The sequence below is a fragment of the Triplophysa dalaica genome, chromosome 7 (assembly GCF_015846415.1).
Source record: "Triplophysa dalaica isolate WHDGS20190420 chromosome 7, ASM1584641v1, whole genome shotgun sequence".
In the NCBI taxonomy this organism is placed as follows: Eukaryota; Metazoa; Chordata; class Actinopteri; order Cypriniformes; family Nemacheilidae; genus Triplophysa; species Triplophysa dalaica.
Window position 1 is genome coordinate 5,650,648 of NC_079548.1, and position 26,883 is coordinate 5,677,530.

The 26,883-nt window shown below is 36.2% G+C and overlaps 1 protein-coding gene across 1 annotated transcript in view; it reads right to left on the bottom strand.

Moving 5' to 3' along the window:
- Window positions 1–24,779, bottom strand: part of LOC130426567 (Fc receptor-like protein 3) — a 34,959-nt gene extending 10,180 nt beyond the window's left edge. Inside the window, exons 1-17 of the mRNA XM_056753414.1 lie at window positions 24,722–24,779; window positions 23,051–23,086; window positions 22,335–22,607; window positions 19,199–19,444; window positions 17,877–18,161; window positions 15,223–15,498; window positions 14,673–14,954; window positions 14,452–14,589; window positions 14,215–14,373; window positions 13,849–14,127; window positions 13,512–13,763; window positions 13,324–13,419; window positions 13,026–13,142; window positions 12,856–12,912; window positions 12,700–12,768; window positions 12,538–12,624; window positions 12,368–12,427 (exon numbers count right to left, since the gene is read on the bottom strand). Coding sequence (XP_056609392.1) covers window positions 12,368–12,427; window positions 12,538–12,624; window positions 12,700–12,768; window positions 12,856–12,912; window positions 13,026–13,142; window positions 13,324–13,419; window positions 13,512–13,763; window positions 13,849–14,127; window positions 14,215–14,373; window positions 14,452–14,589; window positions 14,673–14,954; window positions 15,223–15,498; window positions 17,877–18,161; window positions 19,199–19,444; window positions 22,335–22,607; window positions 23,051–23,086; window positions 24,722–24,752 — 2,743 coding nt within the window. The 5' untranslated portion in view covers window positions 24,753–24,779. The remainder of the gene's footprint in view (window positions 1–12,367; window positions 12,428–12,537; window positions 12,625–12,699; window positions 12,769–12,855; window positions 12,913–13,025; window positions 13,143–13,323; window positions 13,420–13,511; window positions 13,764–13,848; window positions 14,128–14,214; window positions 14,374–14,451; window positions 14,590–14,672; window positions 14,955–15,222; window positions 15,499–17,876; window positions 18,162–19,198; window positions 19,445–22,334; window positions 22,608–23,050; window positions 23,087–24,721) is intronic.
- Window positions 24,780–26,883: the final 2,104 nt, after the last annotated feature.

The following is a 26,883-nucleotide window of genomic DNA, read 5'->3' on the forward strand; positions in this document are numbered from 1 at the left end:
AGGATTGTGATCCGGTGGCCTCTCCTGAGTCTAACACATGATTTTAAATGTTAACATCACAGAGATGTGTGCAAGTGTTTCATAAAGATCTTGTTGCTCTAATTGATACATCATTAGTAAACTTAAGGCTGGAATTAGGGTTGCCAGGTTCAAGAAATATTTCCAGCCTAATCCAATGACCCTCAAAACCCTCGCAATGGAATGAAAACTAGTCAATTTTTTTCTGTTGTCAAATCATAGTTAACAACAGCCAAAAGACATTTTGATTGCTATATTTACTATATTTATTTTTTGGGGGGATTTAGGAGAGCAAACTATTCTGCGTCACCTTAGACTATCATTTAATTTTGTTCTGCTATGGTAGTCAATGATGCCAAAGAATTTTCAGTAGCTAACATTCTACCAAATATCTTTGTGTTCAACTGAACAAGAAATGTGTTCAGGTTTTGAACAACTAGAGGGTGAGTAATTCATAACAGAATTCATTTTTGGGTGGAGTGTCTCTTTAAAAAAGATCCCATGTTTGCATGAGGCCACGCACGGAAATGGGTGAGAAACGTGTTTTCTCTTCGTAAGACATGCAAAAACTTGCTTCAGAAATAATATGTTAAATGCGTTGAATAATGTATAATGTGTATAAGTACCACACTGTTTTACTTGTTATATACTGTGTTTAAGGCTGCTCAAACATGATATTTGGCAGCCGGAGGAATCAACTGTTGTACACTCACGAGTGATTTCTTTCATTGTGCAACATTACATTGGAGGACCAGAAGAGTCGTGTGTAAAGAAATAAAGTATTTCATTGTTTAATAACTAATACTACTTAAAAATAGGCATTAATCCATTTGTTTATCCATCCATCCATTTTCTACCGCTTTATCCGAACTACCTCGGGTCACGGGGAGCCTGCGCCTATATCAGGAGTCATCGGGCATCAAGGCAGGATACACCCTGGATGGAGTGCCAACCCATCGCAGGGCACACACACTCACTCATTCACTCATACACTCATACACTCACGCACTCACATCCTACGGACAATTTTTCCAGAGATGCCAATCAACCTACCATGCATGTCTTTGGACCAGGGGAGGAAACCGGAGTACCCGGAGGAAACCCCCGAGGCACGGGGAGAACATGCAAACTCCACACACACAAGTCGGAAGCGGGAATCGAACCCCCAACCCTGGAGGTGTGAGGCGAACGTGCTAACCACTAAGCCACCGTGCCCCCCCTCCATTTGTTTATAACTTCATTTATTTATTCAAATATTAATAGGCGAAATGATAAAGTCAATTATTATTTGATATTTATTGTTTTAATGGGCAATAAATAGCATGGTTGTAAAAGTAATTCATAAATTAAATATTAATCCATCAATAAATCATTTAAATTAAAAAGGGACTTTAAAAAACAACATAAAACACGAAATAAGTACATAATTTTAAAGTTATTTAATGAATTTCTTTATAAATAGTGGAATTTCAAAATGTCTTTGAAAATATGATTATAAAAGAAGAATAAATAATTGGATTTACAAATTAAACTAGGAATACCAGTTTTAATCAGTCATTTAAAAGATAATTTATTTTACCATTTCCATTTCCATTTCCCCGCTGCCTTTCCTTTTCTGATTTGCTATTCAATGAGTTTAGTCATTTAGCTTTTCCTTTAAGCCTCTCTATTTAGCATTTCACTGACACTTTGGCACCTGTCATTGGTAAAACGAGGTTAAACAATGCAAACTAGCTGTGAAGAGAGAGATGTTACAAGCTCTCTGATGGACTAGATCCTTGTACGTCATGTTCAGAGGTATGTCAGATGAGCAATGGAGAAGAGAGACCTGCTATTTCTCAGATAGACAGAAATCAAAGGAAAGGAACCTTATTGTTAGAACAGGTTAAAACATTCACACTGAACGTGGAAGCAGCAGTGCTGCGGTCATTTTGGCGCCGAGTCTATTTATGATGCGCTGCTTTAAGTGTCAAAAGTTATAGTGCTTATGACCCAAATGCTTAGGAATTCACGCAGATTTTTATTGGATTCCATTATTTATAAAGTATTAATTATTTATACAATCACGCATTTTATTGCCCCTTTAAAACACTAAATAATAAATGACTTTATCATTGCACCTATTTATATTTGAATAAATAAATGAGGTTATAAACAAATGGATTAATGGCTATTTTTATTGCAGAATTAGTTATTAAACAATAAAATGCTTTATTACTTTACACACGACTCTTCTTGTCCTCCATACCTTGCACCTTATGAAACATTGGTAAAAGCATAATTCGGATGCATTGTCTAATGCCACCGCTATATTTTCCTCTTTGGTTGAGCTGAGCTCCCGCCCTCCTCCACACTTTTGAGGACAGGTCCGGTCCTTGAGTTGCCAGGTATTCATTGTGAGTAAGAATACACATTAAGAAACTCATGAATTAACATTTATCCTCAGAATATAAATAAAAATTTTGGCGGCAGCAGTACATTATGAAAGTTGCCCAAAAACCTGCAACCCACGGCTCCATAATTTTTCCCGCAAATGCATTTTCAAAATAGTCCAACTGGCTGGAATACATTACACGACTTTTAACATCTGAACAGATTTTAAAACTACAACACACAAACAGGGCATCACACTAAATGATAAAATCTTCAGACTAGATGAGACGTTGTGCAACAAGTCCAGACTGAAAATATTTATTTAAAATATTAAAAAAATATTTATTAATATGAATAAATGAAGGGAAAATATTTCGCCTTTCTTTGCAATTTGGCACTAAAAGTATATTTAAAACATGGAAAACAGAGCAGAATACATTTATTTTGTATATTTTTCATGATTGTTCTTCCCCCTTCAATTGAAAGCATTAATGTAGGCTGTATGAGAATGAATTTATGAATGATTTCTCTAATGATGGTCAATCTTGTGCTACACATTAGATTATTTTTATATTTCTCTGTTATATATATATATGTTATATATTTCTCTTTATATTTTATCTGTTAATATCCACTATCTCAGATTATAAATATTCTATGTGATGTGATAAATAAAACAAAGTGACTCACCTTCAGTTTCTTCAGAGTCGATAGCTGAAATCAGCACTGTAAAGAAGAAAGAGAAAAACACTTGTGACAGTTTAAACATGGAGCTGATGCATAACAAAACAAAAAGTGATTTTATTTTACACACAGAGCTGAAGATCCTTCCTAAAATCACCATGTTGAGAGACATGAGCAGTTAAATAATAGATTGTTGCTACAATGACAAAAATATTCAACAAGTTCTGCTGATGTGTGACACTGCAGCCGCACAGATAGATGTCAGTATAAAGTCAAACATCATCATCAGCCAGGACAACAAAAACAAAAAACACATCAAACGACTCATTTTCTTTTCCAGATTGTTGTCAAATCATCTGAATCTGAATGACTGAAAACAGCCATTTAACGGTTTATGAAAAGATTTCAGATTCTTGTGAAACAAATACAAAAGTGACAGACGAGGTTTGGACCCCAGTGGGCATCTTTCCTTCCTGACGTAATGTCAGTGAATTTTGGCTAGCAAATCTGAGCTTTTTTTAAAAGAAGAAAGTGTTATGACAGAAAATCTTCTTTAGGCCACAACATCTCATCAGACTGGTATGAAACATCATTACACTAATAAACATGAATATTGTATTGATTCAATACTGTCATCACGTCTCATATTCACGTTGCTTTTTCATAATGTTGTTGGAATAACATTATATATTTACCATTTCAGTCTGCACTTGTCAGTGTATTTATCACTGTGTGAGTCTGTGTGTGCAGATGTGAACAGGAAGTGAAGTATAGATGCCCACACTCACTACACACTCGCTACACACTCGTTAAACACTCGCTAAATCCAACATGGCATTTCATTTATGATGATAAAGAGGATTTGGTCATCAAAGGTTTATCTGGTTGTTTGTCTTGTTCACCATTTTTTCACCCCTGCACATCACTTGCTTGCACTTATACACCAGTTCTATTTGTAGTTTTGACTTCTGTATTTGTCTCTGAGGTCTGGCAGTATTTGTCTTGATTTGTTTCTTTTCACCACTGATCAGTCATAATGTCTATTTGTAGTTGATAGTGTATTTATTTGGTCATACTGTATGCAACAATGACTCCTCATATATCTGCACTCTTTTATTACGATGTGCGCAACTACACTTAAACCGCTAAACCCGCCAAACTAGTTATGAGACCTGAATTCTAATTTTGCAAAAGAAAATTTAGAAACTCTTGAAACTCTTTTCTTCCTCTTTAGTTGATGTGTGATTTTTCTCATCTCACTTCTTTGAATTGTGCAGCATCTGCTGTTTAAGGATGTTTTACCCATAAAGGACACTGACTGTTTTCTGTCATGTACACTTGTGGTTGTGCACCACAGACATTCTAAACATGTATAAATCTGACAAATGTTTGATGGACAACATGATTGAAGAAAAATACAAACATCATCAAACTGAAGTAACACACCAGTCTCCCTCATTCACCTACAACACAACAGATACTTTTCTGACGCACACACCATCAGAACTAAGTGCCTGACCTTTACACTAAACTTAATTATAACATAAACAATATAAACCAAGTTTTGAACCTCAAACAGCACTTTAAAGGGGTCTCAGAAAGTTAGGACCGGCCAAAATGTCCGTTCTTTACTCTCATAGTTCTCACACCACTTGTCTAAAACTTAAATCAGTCCTCATAAAGATAGATGGACACGTACACTCACACACAAAAAAGTCTGAACACTTACTGATGTCTTTATCTCATATATTATAGATGCTTTATATAAATGTGTAAGTGACAGTAAGTGATGATCAGTGAAATACACAGAGAGAAGAAGATAATACTCACAGAGCACTGGAAGAAGAGACCTGAACTCCATACTGATCTATTGATGACACTCTTCAACAAACACACTGTGTTAAACACTCAAACACTTCCTCTATAACATCATGAACCACATCAATGTGCTAGAAAAAAAAATACAAATGAAACGTCACACAGATGTACACAATCTTATGAGTGTGACATTTTCGTAAAGCATTTATTTGACAATAACTGCACATATAACAGTGATGTAGTGACAAGATTTGTAAAGATTTGTGCACAACTGCTGTTTGTCACACGCTTAACTAAAATAAAAAAGAAGCCAAAACCTTAATGAGTCTCATCGTCATTCAGTCAGGTGAAAAACACTGATGGTGCTGAATGTCAATGACATGTACATGTGAAGATCAGAATAACATATGAAGTCTTATACTGACAGGCTCTGTCATGATTCTGCCTCATCATGTCACGTATTTCTTGGTCTTGAGGCAAAATCAGACAGGATCCCTTGTTTTATGTGGAGAGAGACATTTTGAACCTTTTGGCTTGCCTTATGCTCTCTCCAGGTCTCCATTGTTCCTGTTCTCCTGTTTCCTAGTTAGTGTTAATTCATTAGTTTATCCCCTGCACCTGTCCCCTCTTGATTTAGTTCCCTTTATATTAACCTCGTGTCTCTTGTGTTGTGCTGGTTCATTGTCTCTTGTTTCCTGTGTGTTGAGTTTACGTGCCATGTCTAGTTTAGTTATTTGTAGTTTATGTCAATTCTAGTCTTAAGTGAAGTTAGTTTTAGTCTTAGTCCTGTCTTGTTATCCTACTCCCTTCCTTGTTTTGTTAAGTTACCCCCACGTGAGTCTTTGTTTTGTCATTTTATTTTAAAGGTTTTGGTAACAAAACGCAGATTTTCAGAAGTCACTATATTTTATCTACTGTAGGCTGCATTTACACTACAGTTAATACATAACTAGAGGCAATGATACAGAAAGAGGAAGTAGAAAAAACACACAGATGAACACGTCTATGAATTTTAAAGTCTGTTGCATCTTCAGTGTGAAGAGAAGCTCACAACTAGAAGTTGACACATCTCATCTGCACATCATCTGTGATTTATGCTAAACGTTTGTGTTCTGACGAGAAACCTAAAAATACATCAGATCATTGACTTAACACCAATATCACGGTTGGCTTAACTTTTCATTATGCAAAGATCTTTACAAGCATTGTTTACCATCAGCTTTACAGAAAAGAGTCACACATTTATCTTTCAATAAAACTTTCTTAAAATGGCAAACAACAGTAAAACTATTTCTCATATGAAGAATTTTGAAACTCTAACCTCATGAATGTAGATTTTAACCTGCAGCTTGTGAGATGATTGACAGCTGAAACCCTGTTGAGGAGAGATGAGCTCATACTTTCATATCCTGACCAACAAGAAAAAAGACAAACCATCCTCATATAGTTATATTAAAAGATGAACCAAAACCATATCTAGGACAAAAATAGATGACTAAAGACTTGACATGAGGAACCAGAAACCATCCACAAAACCATATCAGTGACTTTTCCACACATGCTTGACATGCACAGTATCTGACCACCAGAATTTCCAAAAAAGTCAGAGAAATGAGTATCTAGTAGGGGTAGACCAGGTATGGTTGTAACACTTTTTTCTTCAGCATTTGTATCTCAAAGATTTTTTTAAGCTGGAGGACTCAAAGGTTTTACGGGGGCAGTTGTGGCCTAGAGGTGTAATCAGAAGATCACTGGTTAGAGTTCTCAGGGCCAGCAGGAAGTGACTGACGTGTTCTTGAGCAAGTCAACTAATCCTCCAGGTGTGTGTGTGTTCACGACTTGCAGTGTGTGTGTTCACTATTCACTGGATGGGTTAAATGCAGAGGAACCATTTCAGTCACGGGTCACCATATCTGACAAATAGGTCACTTTCACATTACACAAAGTACCCACATCTGTTTACAACAAAAGACACTTATTGAAACATCTGCAAAAATAACACACAACTTATAAGGTTATGTCACATTCATGAAGTGCCTTTGTTACAATCTACCCCACTACTGGGTTTGGTTGTAACAGTTAGTCAAAAGAAGTAAAAACATAGACCACATCATGCAGTATTCTTCACAAACATGTTTATTAAAACAATCAAACAGAAGAACCCAAAACAATGTCTTTCTTTGAGACTGAACAGAACTCTGTTCCAATTCCTGTGTAACTCACTAGTTTGTCCATACTTGTTTAAATTAATCTGCAAGAAAAACTTGCTTTTATTTTTAATGAACACTCTCTACTAATGTCTTTATTTAATGACACCAACTAGTGTATAAGTGATAAGAACGTGTAGATCTAACAAAAACATATAGAACATGTAGATCAGTGAGTGAAAGTTTGTGTAATTTCTCAATCAGAGTCACAATGGTGACAAATGAATGTTATTAATCCTGGAGTGCAGCTTTGTGTGTCCAGAGACTGAATAGAGCACATTTACCCACAATTCCTTTGGCTTTGAGTTGGAAAAGGACTCCATACAGACAACACCAAAGTTTACATCATCTGAGATCTCTGAATCCTCAAGTTTAGATCCTCAAACATTTTCTCTGTAGACTTTCTTTGCTCTTTATTTTTCTTGCCTTGATTCTTTCCTAAGATGATCTTTCTTACATTGTTACTTTTAATAGATGTGTTACACCCCACCCCTGTCAGTCATGGTTTAGCTAGCTATATTTGCATAATGTTTTGAAATTGAAGTGAATAATACATTACATTTTGCCTGCTACAATTGAATCTTATATAAGTTAAGCTACTTTGTCAGCAATAGTTTGAGCTTTAAACAAAATATAGTTTGTTTAAAAAAATACATTCTTACCTCAAAATATTGTTTTTCTATCTAAAATTGTAAAGTTTTGGTATTTTCAGCCTTGATAACTTTACATTTGGATCTGGGAGGAGGCGGGTACACACTGAAATGATCACATATCCTATCTTATCCCTGATTGGTGTAACTCATGGTGTCACATCTCTCCTCATGTTACAAACACACCAGGTCTCCCTCTATGTGATTCAGGATGCACACATTGAGTTTAACTTACAGTGAGAGATCTTTAATGTGTTACAGGATACAGAACAATGAAGGTCTCAGTGAACCAATAAACAACACAGAGGATCACAGCGACACCTAGTGTGTAAAAGAATTAAAACATCTTCACCACACATTCATTTACTTTCATACAGTCATTGCAATACAAGAAACACAATAAACGTTAATGTGTTGAGATGAAAGAATACAAACACAGTGAACACAGCAAAGTTGCTCTGGTTACTGTGATGTCATACACTGATCGATCTGCGCAGGTTTCTGCACAGAGAACATTGTTATTAATAGAGACATTTTCACTATGAATGTTTCACCTTTATCATTTATTACAGATATTCAATAGGATTCAGATTTGGCACTCATATACAATTTGAGGTTTTGTGATATCTCTGCATTACATTTCTTTGTGTAACTAATTTATCTTTGAGTTGTTTTATTTATTTCTGAGATGTAATCTTACACAGTCAGGCCACCTTTTCACATAAAAATACTCTAGTAGTATTAACTATAGTAAACTGTTGTAAATTGCAATATACTGTAGTATTTTATTTAAATTATTACACTGTGTTCATTTATACTTCTACTGTAAAGTATTTTATAGTTACTCTGCTAACTATCTGTATCTAGGAATTTTTGAATGTTTACTATAGTAAATTCAAGAGTAGCTTATACTTTTTCACGTGGGTCAAAATAAAGATCAAAATATTCAAACATTTAAAAACTAAAAGTTTTTTGTTGTAGTGCAAAAGTCTTCATACCAAATATACAGTATTTCGTCAGAGGAGTTCAGTGAATTATTCAGTGATACATCATTACACCTGTAGATGGCGCTCACTGAGTATCTTTCAGATTGTCTTTGGTAAAGTCTGTGTAAATCTGTGTCTCGGAGATTCCTTTAGTTTTTACCTCGTATGCAGTTGTGGTCTTTTCTTAAGCACAACACCATGAGACATGAGGATTCACTGACCCCAGGGGCCACTGTCTTTTATGACACTTCAACTACTTTTATGGCCCCAGACAATATTACCTCTAAGATTATTCAAGTTATTGTTGGTTTATCATCTAACGAAAGTGGTGATATTAGAAATGTGGGTGTTATTTTTAATAGATCAATGTGTTTGATCAGCCATGTTAAGTCTTTAGTTCGTTCCTGTTTTTTTCTATCTCCAGAACATTGCTAAGATTAGATCTATGGTTTCGAGGAAAGAAATAGAGATTCTTGTACATGCTCTTATTTCTTCACGATTGGACTAATCGTGAAGTCCACGATTAGTCCCCCCTCCCTGGACCCAGGGCCAGATTAACACTTCGCTGTACCCTGGGCAACAATATTCAAGTACCCCATCATCACGACCCCAGGATCACCATATCTGGCAAAATACAGAATAAGTGACAGATATACAGTAAATATACTCAATATTACGATAACTAACTGTCATTTAGTGCATTTTGATGTACAGATGTGCAAATGCTCATAGAACTACAAATGCACCACTATGTTCTCTTATCAAGGCCACTCATTTATGATGTTATGAAAACAAAACGAATCGGCATCAGTATAATCTGGCAAAATTGACCCACTACACAGAGAGTGAAGGAAGTGTCCTCCATTCTCACAAATAAATAAATAAGCAACCACTTTCAAAAAATCCAGTATTTATTTAACAACACCTACTCCCAGCACAAATGTATTGAATTGATAGAGCCATCACAGAGGAAGTCCACAGACAAGACACAAACAAAAATCTATAATCTCCTAGAATCGAGTAGCGTTTTGGTCCTCAGCTCATTTGAAACAGAAATCACCTGTCACCTCAGAATTCAACAGGACAATCAAGTTATTGTGCAATATAAACATTTTGAAATCTGCTGTTTTCTCTCAACGACAATAAACAATTTACAGCATTTTCATGGATCCACCACAAGGAAAAAATAAATAAAATGCAGTATCATCTGCTCCTAAACTCATTTTAACTGGTCTTAAAACAGAAAACAACCTGTCAAATCACAGTTCAATAAGACAGGCAAGGGTTAAACATTTCAGTGCAAGATAAACATTTGGAAATCTGTAAACTTCCCTCAAATAGGCAAGACAAAAAGAAATGCTAAATTGACGGATTCACTTTGACTGGCAAACCAATAAACATTCCAGGAGAAACACCCCTCGCTCAGACTGCCTTTCGCATTCATCCGGTTGCTATTGGCACGAAGTGCGCCATAGCAGCATTAGACATCGATTTTTCTGGCAAAATACACAATTTTAATCCTAAATATTGAGGAAGAGCATGTTTAAACTTGATTTCATTTGGCGAACACATCTCACACTGGCATTTTTCTGGACTTTGAATGTGCAAACTGGTGTATGAGAGAATGTGCAGAGAGCCGTGTCTGTGGTACAGGGGCTGCTAGCAGACTCGACGAGCGGTTCAGATGGCTGTGAGACTCGAGACTCATCACCACTTCGCTCAACGGTCGCACTCGCAGCAGAATCCGGGCCGTCGGTTGAAGATGTTGCCAGGGGCTCTTTGCTCTCGGGGCTGTGAACATAAGCTAGCGCCGGCAGTGAAGAAATGTTCTGGCTGGCAGAGCTGTCCTCTTTGAAGGATGCTGCCTTAGCAGAACAGTTGCTAGCGTTTACTAGTATGTAGAAATTCCCTATTTTCGCTTTTTTTTTTTTTTTTCTTGCGTTCCTGATATCCTTCTGCTTTTTTAATTTCCATTTAGCGCTCCCATTTAGCTTCTCCATGTTTGCATTTTTTGAGTTGTGTTTTGTAGCGGCACTTGCCGTCATGCGACCGGCTCAGTGCCCGTTGATTGGCGTCACCGCCATGGGCCCTTTAGATTTCGTGGGCCCTTGGGCAACTGCCCAGTTGCCCATATGCTTAATCCGGCCTTGCCTGGACCCCTTCCAATTTGCATATCAGTCCAAGCGCTCGACCGATAATAGGAGCACCACTGCCCTCCATTCTGCACTCACTCATCTGGACCAAAAAGACTTGTACGTCAGAATGCTGTTCATAGTCTTCAGTGCAGCATTAAACACAATCATCCCTCAACAGCTCACTCACACATTGGTCCAGCTGGGACTAAACACTTTGCTGTGCAACTGGCTGTTGGATTTCCAGACTGGGAGAACTCAAGCAGAACGGGTCGGCAGTAACACATCCAGTACCATCCCACTGAAAACGGGGGCCCCCTCCTCTATACCCTGCTTACCCACGACTGCATTTCTTTCAGAGAAGAAATGGGCTTTAAGTAGTTTTTTGAATGATGTGAGAGATGTGGTTGGCAGGAAGGAGTTAGAAAGAATGTTCCACCAGGAAGGAATAGTGAAGGAGAATGAGCGGAAAAGCGTTTTGACCAGGCAGGATCAAGGACCGGAACTGAACGTTGTATAATCAAATACAGGTTGGTATATGAGAAATTTCTCAACATATGAGATATTTCTCCCGTGACCCGAGGTAGTTCGGATAAGCGGTAGAAAATGGAATGGAATGGAATGAGATATTTCTCAACATATAAGATATTCAGCCGACAAACATTTGAGACACTGGAAATGATTCCTCTGCCCAAATGTGTGACTGAAAATCATTTGTGTTTAATCTCATCATTATACTCTATATGAGATTAAAACATGAGACATCTTGTGATCATATACAAAAGCAGGACAGCTGTATTAAAACACTCCACACTTAAATATAAAACTGTATTAAAACATAAATGCAATGTACAATCAGCTCCAAATCAATGCACATGTTATAATGTCACACAGGCTTTTGCTTTTAGAGAATTAAAGATTCTCACATGAAGGGCTGCAAATGAAGAGTTTGTTTCCAAAATGAGATATCATGTTTTTATCATGTTTTCATGTTTTTATTGTGTTTTATTGTGTTAGTGAGCTGTATGTTTTGAGTTGTTAGGGCTTAAATCAAAACAGAACAACTGCAGTTTGATTGATATTAATTGGAATGCACAATAAAAAAACATTCAAAACTGAGTTCTCATTTTGTAAATTAACTTTTCAAATATTAGGTGGGAAATGTTTTGCCATCTCAGGTTAAATGCTGAATTCACAAAAGTGATAAAACTCTTTTCTTTATCACTTAAAACTAAACTCATTCTGACACTTAACATCTAATTTTAATGAAAAACATTGAAAGATTTGTTAGATTCGGCAGATAATAAAATCTTAAACAAGGGTCTTATTATTATTTATTCAATGTTTGTTTCTTTCTTGGTTTTTCTCCTCTTGTGATATATTTAATCTGAGCATATGTCACATCACTATATCCATAAACAACATCTGAAAGAAAAATTAATGAAAAAAACTTAAATTATGTTTCTGATTGTGTCATTTATCATTTAAATGTTTCTCACCTCGATGTTCATTCATCTTCAGGTTTGAGTACAGCGTGTCTTCACTCTCTTTGTTATTCTCTAAAATTGCCAAGAGTTGGTAAACCCAAGATTAGAAACATCCTGACATTCACAGATCCCATTGTAAGGGCATTTTAAATACCTCTAATGATCATGAAGTTTTTCTTTACCTTTCTTCTCTTTCTTTTTCTTCACTTCTTTCTTAGGCTTCAGTTCAATCTCAGCATAGGTGAGATCAGCTTCTGCACTTACATTGTCTACAACAAAAGAATAAAGACACGATTAAGATTTATTCTAGCAGTTTGTCATTTTACTCTTCTGGTTCTTTCTACCTTTGCTCTTGCGTTTCTTTCTCTCGACCTGTGAATACAGTTCATCACTGGGGCTGATCACAGTCACTGCTAAAGAAACATGATTTCACCATTAAAACCTTTAAAGCTGTTTCATTGTCATGAGATGAAATCCAATAAATGATGTCATAATGTTACCTGTGCGTGTGTTTTTATTATCGGCTGCACCAACTGAGTCATAAATATGAGCATCTTCTGTTAAAAGAGTATGAAACAATTTGTCAAAGCTTTACATCTTATAAATTTAACTTTTTAAAGTAATAATGTTTATCAATGTTTCAATTGTTCAAAAGATTTGTGTCACTGACCATAAGTTGATGATGACTGACCAGACTGCAGTGGAGTGTCTTCACTTTGTTTCTGAACTGATGTCTGACTGATGTTCTGCTGTGCACTGACACTAGAGGGAGACTCAGACACTTTACCTACACAAACACATTAGAAGAAAAAAAAACTTTTTGTGTCAAACATGTATTCAAAATACACAGAACTTCATCAAATCAAAAGCGAAGTATGTCCATATCTGACACTTGTCCTTGGTATGTCTGTGAAATATGACACGTCACATACATCACATTGAATTTGATGAGCGTAGAAGATTTGAACCTTTTTTGTTTCTGTAGCTCCACAGCAGAACCAAGACAATGATCAAAAACATGAAGCTCAATCCAACAGCCACTCTCAGACCACGAGGTGAAGAGACTGAGAATGGACAGAGATATTCTTATACAACCAGAACATTTGTAAGTTATGCAGAAATATTTTCTTTTGATACTTGTACAGGACAGTATCACCTGTGACTGAGATCCAGCTCTTTGGAGACTCTCCTCTCTCTGGGTGTTTACAGTAGTAGAAACCCTCATGTGACTTTGAGACTGTAGAGATGATCATCATGTCTCCTGTAGTCTGATTCTGCACCACTGATCCATCTTTATAGAATTCAGCTCTGAGGTTTGATGGGTTTTTATCTCGATATAAACAGTGAAGAGTCAGAGAATCTCCTTCAGTCACAGGATGAACAGGACTGTCCAGAATCACATCACCATCTACACAACAGAGGAACAAATGTAATGTAATGTAATATAAGTGATATTTTGTGTTAAGATAATAAATACAGAATTATAAACTCACTGTGTATTGAGATATTAACAGGATGAAGTTTGTGTCCAGATTCAGACTCACACCAGTACACTCCAGTGTCAGATGTGATGAGAGATCTGATTGTACATGTAGATTCTGTTCCTGTAGATCTGACTGATGATGATGAACAAGTTTCCAGTGTGTTTGTGTATCTTCTCACTGTCCATCCAGTAGAGTTCCTGTGATCCTCACAGCTCAGAGAGAGAGATTCAGATGAGAAGTGTTGAGTTCTGTTGGGTCTGATGATCAGAGACACTGAAGAAGAAACACCTGAGAAGAAAAACACAGCTTATAGATGAATGAAGAAATGAATGATATAAGAGCTTGTTGTTGTTTAGTTGTGTGTGTTGAAGTCACCAGTGATCCACAGTGGTTGTGTGCTGCTGTTGTGTGTGTGATAGACTGGATCTCCTCTCTCTGCTCCGCACATATAAACTCCTGTGTGCTTCAGAGCAGCAGAACTCACAGTGTAGTTTCCTTTAGATCCTCCACTGCTGTCTGACACCAAATCATAACCTGTCAAGGGAAATGTGCTATACATTAAGATTTAAAGATGGAATATTAAAAAGAGAAAATAAACTGAGAGTGTATTACCTGAGGAGAGATTGTGTTTAGTGAACCAGCTGAATGTCCAGCCTGTAGAGGATCTGTTAACCTCACACATCAGAGTCACTGAATCTCCTTCAGTCAGCCACTGCTGTGGAGAAACTCTTAAAAGTGTCTTGGGTTTATCTGAAAGTGAGAAATCTCTCATGAATAACATGTTACACTTCAGCTCTTCACACTAATAATGATGAACAAACATATAAACTCACATGATGATACAGTCAGTGTAACAGCTTCACTCTTCTCAGAGTTTTGTCCATTTACACTCTTTCCTCTACACGTGTAGTGACCGCTGTCACTGTGATCAACTCTGATTTTACACTCTTGTGTTTTGCATCGGTTGACTGTATACTGTTGGTTATATTTCTCTACAGTCCAGCTGTATGTCCACTCAGTGTCTTGTTTAGTCTGTATGTCACATCTCAGAATGACAGTTTCTCCTGAGAACAGCTGTTTGTCAGGCTCAACTCTCAAAACTGCTTTAGGACTCTCTGTACAAACACAACACATAATATCATTTATTTATTTGTATAAATCAGATCTAATATTCAGATATACAGCATGTGTTTGCATGTGTTTTGTAGAATATTCTAACATCTAACAGAATATTTCTCCTTTTGTGTTACATTGATGACAGAAAGTTTGAAACAGCGTAAGAGGACATCAAATAATGACAGAAAATGTATTCATGGAGTTAAGACAGTACAACCCACAGAACAGATTAACCTGACTGAGGTCCATGACATCTCAAAATCTCACCTGTAACATTGATCCACAGAACATCACTGTAGTCTGTGTAATAGACTGGATTCCCTCTTCCAGCTCTACACCAGTACTGACCTCCATCTGAAACTCTAACATTGGACATTGTGTAGGTGTTTGTATCTGTTGTCGTCTTCTCAGTGTTCTGTGTGTGTTGATACCAGTTAAACTTCCATCCAGTGAACTGATTCATGAGACACGTCAGAGTCACTGTGTTTCCCGTCAGTACAGATCCTTCAGTATCTGATGTGAGTTCAGCTTTTGGTTTTGATCCTGCAGGAGAATAAAACACATTCAGATGCTGAAGAGTCTCAAAGTTTATCTGCTTCTCTCTGAGTCTCAGAAGTGACACTCTGATATTCTGTTTACTTCCGGCCTGTTTTTCATCATTCAAGACTTAAAAGGAATTTAACTGATTTAATTGAAATATTTTGTGAGATTTTGACTATTTTATTGATCCTCTTATAATCAACTCAATGACAAACAAAGTTGCCCTAAATTTGAATTATTAACAAATATTTACAAGAATAATGTTTTTTGTGTTGTTTACTACACAGGACTGAAAAATTACAGAAAGAAAAGACTAAAATACAGAGGCTAAGAATTACGGCATTGTCAACTGAGTTTTGATCTGATTTGATCCTGTTTAGCTGAAGAAAGAAGGTCATCTGAGATAGGGTGAGTAAATTATGAGAGAATTTTCAGTCATTTTTGGGTGAACTATTTTAGTTATTTTATCTTGTTTACAGATATCTTTTGTTTAATCTACAGCCAGAGTAACTATGAAGCTGTCTGTCATTCTTTGGCACATCACTGACTTTGATCTCATTTATTCCAGGTGAAAACAGTTTTTATAAAACGGTCAGTTCTGGTCCTTGATTCTGATTGGTTGAGCCGTGTTCTTAGCCGTTATAAAATACCCTGATTTATACCTGCTGACCTCATCACAAAGCCTAAGTATCACTGTGTCACTGTTGCTGTGTTACTTGGTTTTGATGTGCATTTGGAAAAACTGTTTTATAAGAGCAAGAAGCCCTGTGAAGCTGTGGGTTACAGTACATTATATAACATCTAAAGGGGGCTTCACTTCACATCGTGCCTAAACTGTTATAAAATGAACTGTCACCCACTGCATCTTGGGGCTTTTCGCTTTCATTTACTATGATCTTCTCTCCAGCAAAGAAAGTCATCATTTCATTATAAAAGTACAGGACACCACATTTCATCCTTCAACAAAGGATCATGCATTTCTATTTGAATATAAAAAGTTACAAATAGCTTTAGAAAAATCCAACATCATTCGTCTCAATGTGTGTCAATTTTAAAATTGTCACTTGTTATGTGTTTTGAGTTTGACAAGGTCTCTCTCAAGAAGAGATTTTAATCTCAAGAAACTAATCTCACATCACAAGCAGATGAATCTATAAAGACACAATAAGAAGTTTTATAATAATTCTGGGAAAAGCTCTGGAAAGTAGAAAATAAGTTTATAAAGGTTATAAAATATTTTAGTGGAGAATGTTAACATTCATAAGACTAAATGAACTACAACCATATATTTCTGATCCTCCTTAAACACATACAGCATGATCACTGATTTAATATTGAACTCCACCACAGTGAGATGAACACCAGAGCTTGATATTGAGATTTTCTCTCTCCTCTACACCAGTACTGACCCTGATCAGACGGAGTAACTGTACTGATAGTGTTTAAGTTTACAGTGTGAGGTGTAGAGTTCTGTCTTTATACCACAAATATCTCCAGTTCTTGTGATGTGTTTCTATCTCACACTTCAGAGTGACTGTCTCTCCAGTGAACACAGATGTGTCTGGTGTTACTCTCATCTAGTCTGAGTTAAACTGTAACATTCTGTTCAAATATAATCCTAATATCTTTACCTTCTTTATTCAACAACAGCAACAACAACCCTTTGTCTTTCCTCAGCTGGGTTTCTTACGCTACTGCGTCAACGTCACTTCCTATTTAACACAACTCTTAAGTGACTGATGTTCATTCTGTTTATAACATAACAATCAAATAACTTTACTCAAACATCTGATTATTAGTCATGCAACTGACAGGTTTTCTCACATCAATCTTCAGCTGTGACTTTACTCACAACACAGCATTTAGCACAACTTTAAAGACACAATAAAGAACAGGGTTGTTACATCACATGTTTTATGTGTCAAATGCTTTGGTCATGAACATTTAATTCAGACTGTCAGACTGAGCGACTGGAGACAGATATTTTCTCAAGTGTCAAAGACAGACTCTATCTGATATGAGCCTGTCTGACTGTCATTCTCTGGCACATTTTTTTATTTAATGTAAAAACTGATTTTATTTTATTTACAATGTTTCTTTTCCACGGCGTGAGTTAAGTATTTATTTAATTGAAGGAAACTTTTTCTACATTTTTCCACACTTACACTAAAAAGTCACAATTATCTGTGTAAATATTATAAATCTAACACCGCTCATCACAATGCATTTGTCTGCTTTTCATGTTTGGTGAATGTGTTGTGTATTTTTTTACATATTATTTTCTTTTTTAATCTCAGAAAACTACTCTAGGAAACTAAATTGTATAATTAATAGAATGTTTGATGATCAAAATATATCTGTATATTGAAGAACACACTCACCTGATACTGTCAGTGTAACTGCATCACTGGTGTGTGATGATCCTGATCCATCGGCCTCTGTTCCTCTACAGGTGTATTGACCTGCGTCAGACTCACTAACAGAACTAATTGTGTAATACTGTAGATTACTGATATTGTATTGTGAGAGCTGACTATGTCTTGTCTTATTCCAGCTGTATAGCCAGTTAGTGACTCCTCCTCCTCTGATGACACATGTGAGAGTGACAGTTTCTCCTCTGAATAATCGTCCATCAGGCCAAACAGACACTTGAGGTTTCGGTCTTTCTGTACAATGACAAACAATTCAAACTGTAACCACTGAACTGTCAAATAAACTCTTGCTTTTTTCCACATCAGTGGTTTCCAAACTCTGTAAACAAGATGATTATAGGGATGCACAAACTTTCTATTATTAAAGATTCAGATAACACTTAATGGTGTAGTCAGTAAAATCCAGCGGCAACATTGCAAATTGCAATCAACTGCTCACTTCACCCCTCCCGGTCGAAACACTAAGACTCACAGAACATGATGAGTTAGGGGGGACCCGCAGTGTATAGAAAAAGATCATTCTAAGGTAATACAAACATAACGCTTCATTGTGAAGCTCTTTATACACCTCTATGCATATTTTATTGCATTTCTGTCAATAGATCCTCCAATAAAGGACACACTGGACCTTTAAATTGAGTTCATGTGATTTTTACAAGCACAAAATGATTGTGTGAAACATCTGGTGTACAAGCAGAATAATACTGTCAATGTAAAATAAATAGTCAATATTTGGCAGTCAATAGTGATGTTGCATTTGCTTTATATTCTGTCTATATTCAGCATATATATTCTGGAGCAAGAGTCGATAATCTTCGATAATATTGACAGTTATCCAGATTCTAATGTCTTGACAAATTTATACAACTTTGTATTCACAAATACAATTAAATTTAGCAAAGTCAAACAGAACAAGCAGCTACAAAATATAATTATTTTCTTAACAAGATGTTAAAATTAAATGTGTTGCATGATTCTAACAGTAATATTCTATAAATATTGTACAATATTAGCTATAATAATGTAATATTTGTTGAGTGATTCATTTGTGTCTATGTGTTTGAGATTAGAGAGAGTGTGTTTAGTGTTTGGAGGTGTAGGCCTACATCACTGTCACAAACACTTCATTTAATATCCTTACTTGATCACAAAGTGTACACGCTACCTCAGAAGCTCTTATTCTCCAAAACGGTAAATTATTATTTAGTGTCTTATGAAATAATGTTCATTGTGTTCTCAGAACAGTGTGTAATGTGAGTAAAAATACTTACTCTTTACTGTCACTGTTATGGGGTCACTGTAATGTGAGTAATAGTTTCCTCTTCTGGCAATGCACTCATATTGTCCTCCATAATAGACTTTGATTGTTTTAGTTCCTGAAGCTTCATAGTTTTCATGTGATGGTGTGTAAAAGATAAACTTCCATCCAGTGGACTGATGCACCTCACAGGTCAGAGTAACTGAGTCTCCAGTGAACACAGACTGTGGCCGAACAGTCAGAGATGGTTTGGGAATATCTGTCAATATAAAATCATTAACACTTGTGAACGATTTTTCAACAAGATCATGTTGCTCTGACTGACAAATGAGTTAAATTCACAGCATACATTTTATGTATAAAATGTTTGATGAATGAATTCAAGAATATTGTTTGATAATAAAAGTTAAATGACTGTGTTTAATCTTATATTATACAGTAGGTCTACTATCTTTCAAAATGAGATTTTGTAGTTCCTGTTTGAAGAGATTAAACAAATTGCAATGAAAACTGACAGCAGTCTGACAGCTTCCATCATTATACAACATATAAAAGGCAACTTACAACACAGAAGAGTAGACAGTGCTAGAACTAAAAAAAAGAAAAAAGTAGATGTTAACTAGATAAAACAATAGGAATACTCAGCTATATATCTCATCAAGACCAGATGATTCCTTTAAGCTATCCAAACTGGCAGAGTGCATCGAGGACATAAAACATTGGATGACTAGTAATTTCCTCCTTTTAAACTCTAGCAAAACAGAAATATTACTTATAGCACCAAAATTAAGTAAACCGAATATCTCCGATTACAGCCTGCAAATTGAAAGCTGCACTGTTACTCCAACAAATACAGTTAAAGACCTAGGCGTTATATTAGACGGCAACCTGTCATTTAAAAATCACATCTCAAATATCACAAAAACAGCCTTCTTCCACCTTAGAAATGTTGCCAAATTACGAAATAGTTTATGTGTTGCAGACGCAGAAAAGCTTATTCATGCATTTGTGACCTCACGGCTTGACTATTGTAATGCTCTACTTAGTGGTTGTCCTGTATCATCGATAAACAAACTACAGTTAGTTCAGAATGCAGCTGCCAGAGTTCTTACTAGGTCAAGAAAATACGATCACATAACCCCAGTTTTATCATCGCTTCACTGGCTACCCATTAAGTATCGCATTGATTTTAAAATTATTTTAATTACTTACAAAGCCCTGAACGGTTTAGCACCTACTTACTTAACCGAGCTTTTATCACGTTACAACCCATCACGCTCGTTGAGATCTCAAAACTTAGGACTTTTGACAATACCTAGAATAACAAAATCCACCAAAGGTGGACGAGCTTTCTCATACGTAGCACCTAAACTCTGGAATAGCCTTCCTGATACTATTCGAGGGTCAGACACACTCTCCCAATTTAAATCTAGATTAAAGACACATCTTTTCAGCCAAGCTTTCACTTAATGCATAGTTAATGAACAGCAGCTACGCTAATTATTCTCTTTATTCTCTTTCCGCCTCTGCCTCGGGATGCCCATCCCGAGGTAGGAAGAAGTTCCACCATGTCCAGATGACCGACAGATGCCCATCCCCATGCCCATCCCGAGGTAGGAAGAAGTTCCACCATGTCCAGACGACCGACAGATGCCCATCCCCAATTTGAGATTACACCAGATACAGCTGCAGACTGACTGACCATCCCAGCTCCATCTAAGGCAATTCCACCAGCTGCCAAGAGAAATATGACCATCGGACCATCCCAGCTCAGACCACTACATCCCCAACCAAGAGCAAAGACGGACTATTTGTCTTATTAATGCTGAAGTTACAATATTTGGTATTAAATGCTAAACTAAAATCACATGTCACCAGTCTGAGTGCAGCTATGACACGTCAGAGGGGATCTGGCCCTCCCGGTTGAGCCTGGTTTCTCCCGAGGTTTTTTTCTCCATTAATCAATCATTGGAGTTTGGGTTCCTCGCCACAGCAGGGCAGTGTTGGCCTGCTCACCGGGAGACTGCATTCATTCATTTATTTATTTAGAAATTAGATGTTATTTATTAGAATGAACTTACTCGTTGTATAAATACCATGCACTGTGCTGTGTTTTAACTTTTCTGTTTTTCCTGTTTGCCCCTGTAAAGCTGCTTTGAAACAATACACATTGTGAAAAGCGCTATATAAATAAACTTGAATTGAATTGAATTGAATGGGTGCACGTATAAAAGGCACACTAACCAGCAAGATACTGCAAAATATCAGCAATGGTCTGACGCAGGACAAGGGAGAGAGCAATGACAAAAAAACAGGTGAGGAGAGTGAAACAATAATGAGATCATAATCAGGGTTACGAGAGGGCGGGGTCACAACACAATGACATGAAAGCACATGGCAGACTGTCAAACAGGCCATGTGCTCACAAATAAAGAAAACATCAAAGACACGCTAGACAGGAACTCTGAGAGAAATCATCACAGATACAAGTCAAATCTTATAGGCACAACACTTCATTGCTTGTGTGTCTTTATCCTCTCAGTAGACAGATAAAGCTCACTATCAGATTGCTGTGCGAGGAACAAAACTTGATCTGTGCAAAATCTTTACTGCTTTAGATCAGTCAGTGTCTCATTTACATCAATCTCACTCTATTCTGAGGTTAATTCTCTGTATGACACTGATTCAAACTCATCTGATATGTTGTGTGACACTGGTTTTTTCTTTTTTTAAACCTTGTTGAGCTCTTCTTTGTGAAGACAAAGTGTATTTAACTATTATGTTTTATATTATTATAACTATTATGTATTAAACACAATTTCCTTCTAGGGATCATAGCTTCTTAAGCCCACATAGGTGCTGATAGTGATGAAAAGTTTTCAGCTGAGATGTTTGCTCAGTACAGTCAAAGAGGGTTAAATGTGATGTTCTGATTGGTCAGTTTGTCTCAAGTTGTCGTCATTTCAACTATTTTTTATAATATCTAAACTTTCTATAGCCATTCTGACTTACTACTGTAGTGTAACCACCCTTAGAGAACAAATCCAATTTCATATTAGTTACAAAACATGAACTCAAGCTGTATTATTTTAATGTTAATGACACGGTTGTTTACTGCTGTGACTGTGAATGATGAAGAACACACTCACCTGATACTGTCAGTGTAACTGCATCACTGGTGTCTGATGATCGTGATCCTCTGATCTCTGTTCCTCTACAGGTGTATTTACCTGCGTCAGACTCACTAACAGATCTGATTGTGTAATTCTGTTGATAACTGACAGTGTTGTAGTATGAATCTTTAAACCAGCTGTACTGCCATTTAGTGACTCCTCCTCCACTGATGACACATGTGAGAGTGACAGTTTCTTCTCTGAATAATCGTCCATCAGGCCAAACAGACACTCGAGCTTTCAGTCTTTCTGTAAAATGGTAAACAAATCACAATAACATTTAAGTCAGTTTGTGTCTGGCATATTTCATCACACAGTTCAGAGTAACTGTGTCTCCAGTGAACACAGAATCATGATGCACAGTTGGTTTTATATCTGTCAATATAAACTCATTGAGAGATGTGAACATTTTCAAGTTTGTGTTGCTCTAACTGGCAAATGATAATGTATTTAATATAACAGACAGTTACAAAATGAATTCTGAAAACTCATTTGAATGATTAATGTGATCAGCAAGCTGGTATTTGATGTTTGTGTGTAAGTTTAAATATACAAACTTTTATTGTGCTTTCTTGCTCGAATATACATTAAGGAACTAAAGGAGTACAAACTTTTTTTCTTTGAAACATAAACATAAAATCTCACATTATGAATCCTGTGTGTGATGTAATAAATGAAAGATATTGAATCACCTGCAGTTTGTTCAGAGTGGATCTGTAAAATCATCACTGCAAAGAACAAAGAGAAAAACTTTATGACATGGAGCTGATAAATCTTAAACCAATCATATTCATCTCAATGATTCTATGGTCCATGCTCAGCAGTTAAACAAAAAATATATATATATTCAATTAATTTATATATAATACAATCGTTTTGAAAGAGAAACGGGGGGAGTGTAACAGACTGAATTAAACATCATGACTTTTTGATTCAAAGGGATAGTTCAGCTAAAAATGAAAAATCTGTCATCGTTTACTCTCCCTCATGTAATGTCATACTTGCAGAAATTAATTGATAGAATGTTAGCAATTTTTAATTCCGTGACATCATTGACTACCAGGAGGAACAATTTAACGGTAGTCAGAAGTGAACCTGAACTGTTTGTTTTCCTAAATTATTCAAAATATTTTATTTTGATTTCAACAGAACAAAAAATATACAATGTTTTTTTATAGTAGTGGATGTCCCATGACTGAAAATTGCCAACATTCTTCGAAACATCTTCCATTGTGTTCAACAGAACAAAGACATGTTTACAGGTTTGAAACAACCTGAGGGTGAGTAAATGAAGACAGAATTGACATTTTTGGGTGAACTTTCCCTTTAATACTGTCATCGCGTCACACATTCACGTCACTTTATCCTGATGTTGTTGGAAAAACATTACATTCACCCTATTTGTGTGTGCTTGTCAGTATTGTATATGTTATCACTTTGTGAGTCTGTGTGTGCAGAAGTGAACAGGAATTATAGATTCCCACACTCGCTTAATCCAATATGGCGAAATGATGCAAGAAATATGAAGGCAAATAGACTTCTTCAGTAAATATTCACTGTTGGGACCTATGTACACAGTCAGTCACAGACAGACACATACACAGGGGGTGTCAGAGGGTCAAGCATCCTTTTGACTCTGAGGTCTGACTGTATCTCCATATGTGTCTTTTCACCACTGATCAGCCATAATGTTTATTTTTAGTTCATAGTGTATTTATTTGGCAAAACTGTATGCAATGACCCCTCTGTATCTGCACTTTTGATCACGATGTGTGCTACTACCTTTCAATTAAAAGAGAGATTTCTCAGTTAATAAATGAAAATTATGTCAAAACATTAAATCACATTAACCGCTTAAACCAGCAAACCCACCACGAGATGTGATTTATTATATTGCATAAGAAAAAATAACTCTTCTTCCTCTTTAGTCAATGTGGGATTTTTCTCATCTCACTTCTTTGAATTGTGCAGCATCTGCAGTTTAAGGATGTTTTACTTCCTTTAAAGGACACTGACTGTTTTCTGTCATGTACACTTGTGGTTGTGCATCACAGACTTTAATAATGTGTTATATCTTAAGTATATGTTGTCTACAGGAAAGATTTAATGGAAGAATACAAACTGAAGTAACACACTGATCTCCCTCATTCACCTACAACACAACAGATGCATTTCTGTTTCGCACACACAAAACTATCTGTACACTTACTGTACTGTCTCACACAAACATCATTCACTTATATTCTACATCACGAGATAAAGAGATTCAAACTCAGCATGAAAAATACATGAACACCAAATCGCTTGATGTCATACATGTGCAGTGAAACACAAGACAATAGAAGATAATAAATAATACTCACAGAGCACTAGAAGAAGAGAACTGAACTCCATACTGATCTACTGATGACACACTTCAACAAACACACTGTGTTAAACACTCAAACACTTCCTGTATTACACCATGAACCACATCAATGTGCTAGAAAAAATGTAGGCTAAAAATGAAACGTCAAACTGACATGAATTTCTACATCAATGTGAGATCGCAGTGTCAAATGGAGTAAATCATTCATTTGTCATTAACTGCACATAATAATGGTGATAGTAATAATATTTGTAAAGATTTTGAACAACTGCTCTCTTTGACACACACAGGTTAATACAACAGAACTGAAATAAAACAAACCAAAACCTCAAAAACTCATCACCATTCAGTCAGGTGAAATACACGGATGGTGCTGAGTGTCAATGATATACATGAACCTGTGAAGATGAGCTATATCTGAAGATCAGAATAACAGTTTCTTCTAGAGTCAGTAAACAACACATGAGAACATCACAGCAACCAGCTAAACACTTCCAGAAGTTTCATTCATCACACATTCTGTGAATGAGTTCTGATGCTTTGATGCTTTGTGTGGAGATGATGTACTTCTACAGATTTGTGTGAAATACTTGACAAAAAACACATTAGATTTTAAGAAAAATACAAATCTAAGTTGCATTTACACTACAGTTAATACATAAGTGGCAATGATACAGAAAGAGGAAGTAGAAAAAACACACAGATGAACTTGTGTATAAATATCAAACTTCTGCTGCATGTTCAGTGTGAAGAGACACTCACACCTAGAAGTTAACACATCTCATCTGCACATCATCTGTGTTTTATGCTAAACTTTTGTGTTCTGTCGAGAAACCTAAAAATACATCAGATCACAGACTTAACACCAATTTCAAGGGTTGGTTTAACATTCCATTTAGCAAAGATCTTTACAAGCATTTTTTACCATCAGCTTTACAGAAAAATAATCACATATTTCTTTCAATTTAACTTATTTAAAAGGGCAAACATCAGTTAAACTATTTCTCATATGAAGAATTCTGAAACTCTAACCTCATGAATGTAGATTTTAGCCTGCAGCTTGTGAGATGATTGACAGCTGAAACCCTGCGGCCTGATAAGGAGAGATGAACCCATCTCATAGAGCCATATATAAAAGAAAAGGCTACTAAAGACTTGACATGGGTAACCAGAAACCATCTTCAAAACCATATAACTGTCTTTTCCACAAATGCTTGATGTGCAAATTATCTGACAACCAGAATTTCAAAAAATGTCTAGTAGGGGTAGAGTGGGTATGGTTGTAACACTTTTTTCTTCAGCATCTGTGTCTCAAAGAGTTTTCAAGCTGGAGAGCTCAAAGGTTTTATGGGGACATTTGTGGTCTAGTGGTTAAAGAGTCGTAACCAGAAGATCACCGGTTTGATTCTCAGGGTCGACAGGTAGTGACTGACGTGTCCTTGAGCAAGTCAACTAATCCTCCAGGTGTGTGTGTTCACGATACTCACAGAATGGGTTATATTTAGATGATGCATTTTGGTTATGGGTCACCATATCTGACAAAATCAGTCACTTTCACTTAATACAAATTGCTCTCCTACTTGTAAATCGCTTTGGATAAAAGCGTTTGCCAAATGAATAAATGTAATGTGATGTAAATGTAAAGAAATGCAAATGTCATGCCAGAAGTTTAAATTTTTCAGCTGCATTACAAAAAATGACCCAAAAACACTTCTGTATTTGTCAAAAATTGTTTTGAGATTTTTTGAGTGATGTTCTTTGCACCTGTAGATGGCACTCAGTGAGCATCTTTCAAATTATCTTTGGCACTTTGGTCTGTGGTAAAGATTCCTTACATTTCTACTTAATCTAATTTCGTGGTCTTTTCTTGAGCACAGAACAGCTTGATGTGTTATCATCATAAAAAGATTGGAACAACACATGAGTATTCAGTGATCCCACAGACCACAGTCTCTGATTTTGTCTGTAAAATTGTGTTTTTGTATCACTCCGTCTTACTTTCACTTTTAAATAAGAACTACGAACAAGCAGAATTTCTTTGTAGTTATATTCATGCATTTATTGACAAGCTTCTGTTTTATTCTTACTGTTTTACATTTGTGCAACTGGTTCTAAAAACATTTTTACTTTACAAACAGGGGATCATCGTTATGCAGC